Consider the following 7,227-nt stretch of genomic DNA (forward strand, 5'->3'; position numbering starts at 1 on the left):
GAAGCAAGTCAGGTGAGGATCCAAGCCGTGGAAGATGGCAGCAGCCAGGCCATGAGCCCAGTTCTATAGCAGGGACTCAGAGACAGCTTCATGTGCTGGCCCTGCCATCCTGGGAACTCCACTTGCCATAAAGTAAGGGAGACCTTCAAACAGCCAGACTCCCCACACAACACACACTCTATAAACACACCTTCCAACACCACTGTAAAGGGAGCCAGCTCTTATAGAGGTGGTTCCTTGGCCCACCTCCAAGTTAATGTGGAAGGTGGGGGCACCTAGTGGTGATCTCCTCATCGGTTCCCACCCAAGGCTGGACAGACCCTGGGTGAAAACTAATCGGGAAGATTTTTCTTGCCTAGTTGTGGACACCATCCATATGCCAACCCTCATTCAGGGCTGGGGATTTAAAACCCAGCACTTCAGTTATATAGTACTTTAAAACCACAGGAAGAAAATATAATCATATAGAGGAAAATCTATCAAAGACTGCTACACTGGAATTGAGCCACAGCATTGATTCTTTCCTCACATTCACGTTCATACTATGCATTGGCATCAATGTCAATGTTGTAGCATCTCTGTATTAAGGAATCTTGCTTGTTATATAGTTGATCAAACCCATCTAGTACACAGAATGGGAAAGAGCTGTTGAACTGCATAGTAGCTGTGCATTATTATGCCATTGGGCTCAACTTTTCACATAATTAGTGTGCTGAGTGCACATTTCTGTAAGGACTGCAACAGAAGACACACACGTGCCACATGCCCTAATATGGCAGGTGATTCATGTCACCTGAAGCACATATAAAACTTTCACAGAGAATAAAGAGCTTTCAAATTATTTAAATACTTTCAAATTCTGGTACAAGAGACTAGAGAGCTCTTGAACTGTTCTCAAACAAGATTTTCCATGGGAAGAGGCAGGTAAGTTTTTGTAACCACTGTTAGCACACTGTAGATGGTCTCTTGTTTATAAGCCACTGTTTTCTTCTTATTCCTCCTGGCAATCAGACCGAGTAGAGCTCAGTATTCCCAGTGAAGGAATATCAACTGTACCCAGAGCAACAACAGGTCTAGGGTGTGAATTAGTTGGCACTAGAGGAAAATACTCCAGAAACAATTTGAGATTAGTTTCACAATTCTGAAATATCAAGGGAGATGTATATTTAAAGGTATGAAAATTCAAATATTAACCTTGTCCCTCTGTGTGTAGAGATGTAAGGCATATTCTCCAAAACTTGTGCTTTTTTATGCTTGCCTACAGTGGAAACTGTGAAGATTTGTCTGTGTGCTGGGATGCAGACGGAAGCAGAGCTGTGCTGTGAATTCTACAACCATTTTTGTTTTATTCAAAGGCATACATTTTGGAATCTGTAATCAGCTCGTCCTCTCAGAAACTTGTCATAGCAGGTAGTAATAAATCACCCAAGTGTTCACTCTGTCATTCACTTTGTAAGTCCCATTGAGTGCCATGTATCTTGAGACTGTTGTGAAAGTATGCAACACTGAAAATACTGAGTTGTCAAAGAAAAAGTCACACAGGAGATGTCCTACTGTTACGATAACGGTAGTGTTAAAAGTGTTCAAGGAAAGGAATGCAATTCAGTATGAACCTAAAGAAACAAACCCTTGTGATCAACATAACCAAAAATGTTGGCAAAAGTATAAAACATTGTTTTAGATATTCCTCCATGGATTTTCCCATCTGGCAAGAAACAACAAAGAATGCACAGAGACACTGTGACCCATTCAGCTTCTGCTTGATCCTATGTAATCTCCATCTCCACAGATGGTACATGTGTGACTGTAATATGCTCTGAGTTAATTGATCCAAACTAGGAGGAACCTCTGCAAATCAAGATGTATTTGAAACTTTGCCATGGAGCAGAACATTCTGAAGTTCCCACTGATACTCTTTCTCTTTAAATAAAAACCAGGGAGCATAACTTACTGGCATTCAGTAACTGTTCAGTTATTAGGGAATGCAAGCTTTGAAACAACTTCTCTGTTTATTAGAGTTCACCTTGTTTGGATATTGCCAGTGTAGGACTTATCAAATTTATGTGGTAGGCTTAATTAGTATCTCTGGACTGGGATTAAATTTTAAAGATCACACACTCCTTTCCCAGTACCTCAACAAATCAGCTGCAGATTGCCACAAGGTAAGAGCAGCTTTATGCAGTAAGTAAAGATAGCTGAGGTGCCTATAGTTCAGTGGAGTTTTTATTAGCAGGGAAGCTTATTCAGGAGCTATCTGTCTCTTGTTCAGTTGAGTATGTACATATTCCACACATCAGAATTAAACACACCACTGTGTATTTTTGCTCAGGCTTGCTTATATACATAGATCACAAAGAAAATGCCAATGTAGTGACAATGTTTTGAGGGAATGGGAGGTGTTTACATAGCAGATATTTTAACAACATTTTCCTGAGGAAAAAGAATAATACACTAGATCAGCTGAAATTCAAACTTGGTTTCTGATTGAGGATCACTCTTTGTATACTATACATAAATAGACATCAATAGCCTACTATGACAAAAATGTATTTATTATGAGGACATTAGTGTTATTCTTCTATGGCTTTTTAAGAGAAAATGCAATTTTTTAAATAAAAAGACATAACTATACATTTCCCACTTACTTTTGGACAACACAGATCTTGAGTCTTGGATTTTATTAAAAGACAAATCTTTAATTGAGACCCTTTTGAAAATGATTGTAAAACAGTTGCATTATGTGACTTCGGATTACAAAACTCTGCAGGTGTACCCATGAGCAGACAGGTCTCAAGGTCTTCAAATGAATCAGTGTGAAGATAACTTTTCCTCACTGTAATATTTGATCTCAAAATTAACTCACCTGACTTTTGTTTTCCATCTGTTTCACCAACGTATTTGTTTTGCCTATTAGGTAAGTTTTTAATATACCAACAACACTACATAGAATACAACATTGGGACTACTGGGCAAGCTGAGCAATAAAAAGAAAATGAGATTTACAGAAGTTACACCATTTACTTTTAGTATGGAACAGAGAGGCATTACCATTCTACTGGCTATAAACTCAGATGTTCAGAGATTGTTGGGCCTGTCCCCAAGCTGTGCACCTCCACAAGAAAACTGCAATTTCTATTCTCATTTGCATGTCACATGATTGTGTACATTAACAGAGCACAGACTGGTGTGAATATCTACTCGTGCTCAAACTGTGATTATAGTATCAACTAAAAAGGCTGGTTCTGGCAAAAATAACAGAGTATATCTACAGAAGGCTTCATGGCATAAGTCCATGGACCAGGAGTGCCACAGACAAAAGCATAAATTCTCTGAATATTTAAGCAAACCTAAACGTCCTATACCTGTTGCGGCACGGTTGAATTACGTGACAGAAACCAGTATTAAACTCGCGCCTCTGCACACTAGTCATATACAACAATAAGGTATAAAAGCTGTACTTACAGCTAGAGAATATCAGAGGACATGAGTGTTCATCCATTGGGAAGTTGTGCAGCTGCAGCTGGCACTCAGCATTGATGGTAAGCCTACAGAGAAACCAAGCGTCTGTTACTACACATCAGCACAACAAGCAGTCAGAGGAGGAGGCAGGGTAACCTCAGGTATCACACGAGTGCTTTGACTTCCACAAGCAAGGCCTGAAAAGAAATGGCTATATTTGCAGATTGTTCATTGGCTATTCAGGCCTGATCCAGACCAATAATAATTACCTAAACACAAATAGTTTTAGGCACATCATTAAGAGTTTCTTGATCCCAAGAAATGTGTGCATATGCTTTTCCCCACACAATTCATCACTGAAGGACATGGGATAGAAACAACTATTCTTTACAAAAATAACAGGAATTATGGCTGATGTGGGGGTATGTAAATTCCACAGAATTAAAACCTAATAAAGAATCTTATAAGGAATGTTCTCTACATTTACTTGTAATGTGGAGTTAAAATTCTTTCAATAATTTTGGGCTGTCTCTCGAAATTTAATTCTCTGTATGCCAGTCTCAGTTGTACAGATAAAACAAACAGATTAACCTCATTTAAATGTTTCTTTGATGTGATATCCCTAATATAAAGGACACTATGAATGGAGACAATTTTAAAATGCCTATTATAACCAGATAATATTCATTCTGATAGCTTACAAAGTAAATCCGTTTACCCAGGTAGATTGCATTAAGTGCTAGTTTATTATACATTCTTCTTCAGGAAACAGAGACTACATTAATTGCATACCTAAATTTATGCAGCAAGTGTGGGGCATGAGAGTTTTTTCTTGGCCTCTTTTTTCCTTTTATCGTTTTTTTAAACTAATTCAAAAGCTGACAAACTGGGTGTGGAAAAGTTTGTTTCTCAGATTTAGGATGGCACAGAGACAATCTCTGTTTTGGAGAAGGTCACCTGTGAAGAACTTACTTAACAGCGTTTTGCGCTGACACTAGAAGGGAATTTGTAGTGTTACATCAGGAGTGCATTCACACTCCAAAGCAAGCAAGGAAGAGAATAGGAAGGTATGGAGCATGACTAAATTTCATGTACTTTCTCCTGAATACACTCAACAACACCTAACAGTAACAGGGTATACAGTAGTTATCATTTCCATGCCATACCAATTCTCTGTGCTCACTTAAGTCAGAAAAATTGGTTTTGAATTACATAGTATTATAAATGAACAATGATCATTCTAACAGCTCCTTCTATGTAAAAAGGAGGCTGACTTTGCAGGGCCAAAAAGGACTCAAAACATCTCTCACAAACTAAAAATTCTCATTAAACCAACCCACTGAGTCAATTATTTATTACCCCTCTTTTAGCTATTTTAGATGAATTTTGAAGTCCACTCAACAAATAGTTTCTTTAGTGATAGGTATGTAGGTGTAATACTATTAGGTAGATACTTAACTTTCCCTGAAATACTGAAACAGGAATTAATTAAAAAAAAACAAAGAAAGAACAACCCAACCAAGAGGGTATTGCAGTTGACATCTTATCACTGAAGTCTTTAGCTAAAGGCTACCAAAATAAGCAAAAGCTCTTCACAGTGGAGCAAGCCTAAGAAGGAATGGGTACTAAAAATACCAGGAACTTTTCCAGCTGTTTGATTCCTTTCTTATTGTTTGCCAAAGACTTTCTGCTGGAGCTCACCTGCAATTGCAAACATGATCAGAAAATGCTGTTGCACTGAGAGGGCTGAACACAATCACAGAAGAAAATGTAGTGTGAAAGGGATGTTTCTGAAACACTTTGTTGTGTGGAATACAGCTTATGGCAAAACTCCCTTCTGAGCAATTCATCTCTTCCATAGGTAAACATATCTTTTTATTTCTACAGGCTTTTTTAATGCAAATATATACAGTATTTCTAATACCATACAGCATTTCTAATACCATACCACTGATGGTATCACAAAGATTAAAAAACCTCTAAAAGCCTTTCCTAAAGCAATTCATCCTTGTGAGGAGATGTGACTATCTTTCAGAGTGACTTATTTGAAGAATCAAGTATTGGCATTATCATGAATCTAGAAATGGCTTATCCAGCTCTGCATCTAACTCTGAACAGAACCGTTTCTGAGAGGTTTTATAGGACTACATGCTTCTGATTTTATTACAGGCACTAAAAAGCCCAGCTTCTACAATTTAGACAGACTGATTTCCAATTCTCAAGGACTCTTTTTCAGAAAAAGAAGACTTTGGTTTTTAAACTCAACAGTACATACGGCTGAATATTTCAGTATTTGTCAATTACAGTCAGGTAAGCATTAGGAAGAAAACAACAAAGAAGAACAAAGACACTACTGCACCAGAAGTGGGAGAAGCTTTCAGCCCTGCACCTCACCAGGTGCTCACCTGAGGGTGTACAAGATTTTGCCATCATTCCATATGCGGAGGAGCTGGTTGGGGGTGGTGATCCAGTGAGCCTCTGCAGTCTTTGAGTTACGAAATATCGTGTCTGGGATCCAGATCAAGCCAACCATGTTGCTGTTCAGAGTCAGAATTTTCATGGTGCTGTTGAAGCGTAGACGGCTATCTGTCCATGTCTGGGCAAAAAATATATCAATTTGATATTCCTGCAACGAAAGCATGACATGCAAATTGAAATCAGTTTCACTCTTCTCACTCCTATTTCGTGTTTGATAAGGTCTGTCAAAATGTAGAGCATCAGGATAGTTTCAGGCAAATACAGTTATGTTTTCTTTCTTTACTTCATGAAGAAACATTTTTTTTCCTCTTCTTTCCCTTTTTTTTCCCCCCTTCTAGGTACTTTAGAAAACAGGCCAAACGTCTCATTTGCATAGATCCTGGCCGTAACAATTTCCACTAGCATGTTCTTTTCCATTGTCTCTGAAATGTCACAGCTACAAGGTACAATTGCAGAAACTTCTTTGTCATAGGGTAGACATAAATGAAGTGTAAAAGATGAACAGGAGCTACATGAAGCTGGAGAATGGTAAATTCCCTTGATTGTGGCAATGCCTTTTGGGGAGGGAGTTGTGTAAATTCAGTAAATTAATTGTTCTGTTTGTTACCAGTTATTCATCCACTCTTTTTCAGGCCACAGTGAAGCAGAATTGAAAATATATGTTTGTGCTTCTTTACAGATGCCTTATGTATGCCAAATGCTAAGAGCTAAGTGGTCACTAGCTTACTGCCTTAATAGGGTAAGATCATAATTTACATCAACCTCATCCTTTCTTTCACTCCATGTTTACTGCTGTGTTTCTGTAGGTAAGCAGTCACAGTAGGTACAACTGCAGAAATTAAAATATGCAGGGACAAACAAAAAAAAAGTTATATAGGTGAACATATAAACGTGCTTATTTATGTATTCAATAAACCATGGAAGAAACTGCATAAAAACAGTACTTGAATTATGAACTACAGCCCCCAGAGGCTGGGAAAGGTCATGTTTGATTTACTTATCTAATCACAGAACTGTTTCAATTGGAAAAGAACTTTAAGATCAAGTTCGACCACCGACCTAACACTGCCAAGCCCACCACTAAATCATGCCCCTCAGCACCACATCTACACATCTTTTAAATAACTCCAGGGATGGTGGCTCCACAACTTGTCTGGGAAGCCTATTCCACTGCTTAACAACACCTTCAGTGAAGAAGTTTTTCCTAATATCTAATCCAAACCTCCACTGGTGCATCTTGAGGCCATTTCCTCTTGTCACAGGATCATTTTGGTTGCAAAAGACCTTTAA

At 38.3% G+C, this 7,227-nt stretch overlaps 1 protein-coding gene across 1 annotated transcript; it reads right to left on the reverse strand.

Moving 5' to 3' along the window:
• Positions 1-3,462: 3,462 nt before the first annotated feature.
• Positions 3,463-6,085, reverse strand: LOC103770534 (gamma-aminobutyric acid receptor subunit gamma-3-like; the record flags this gene model as incomplete). The annotated part of the gene is made up of 2 exons (XM_008937797.1): positions 3,463-3,545; positions 5,865-6,085. Coding segments are annotated over 2 exons (304 nt in total), but the record flags the coding sequence as incomplete, so codon positions are not given.
• Positions 6,086-7,227: the final 1,142 nt, after the last annotated feature.

The sequence above is a fragment of the Merops nubicus genome, unplaced genomic scaffold, assembly GCF_000691845.1.
Source record: "Merops nubicus isolate BGI_N331 unplaced genomic scaffold, ASM69184v1 scaffold6673, whole genome shotgun sequence".
Lineage (NCBI taxonomy): Eukaryota > Metazoa > Chordata > Aves > Coraciiformes > Meropidae > Merops > Merops nubicus.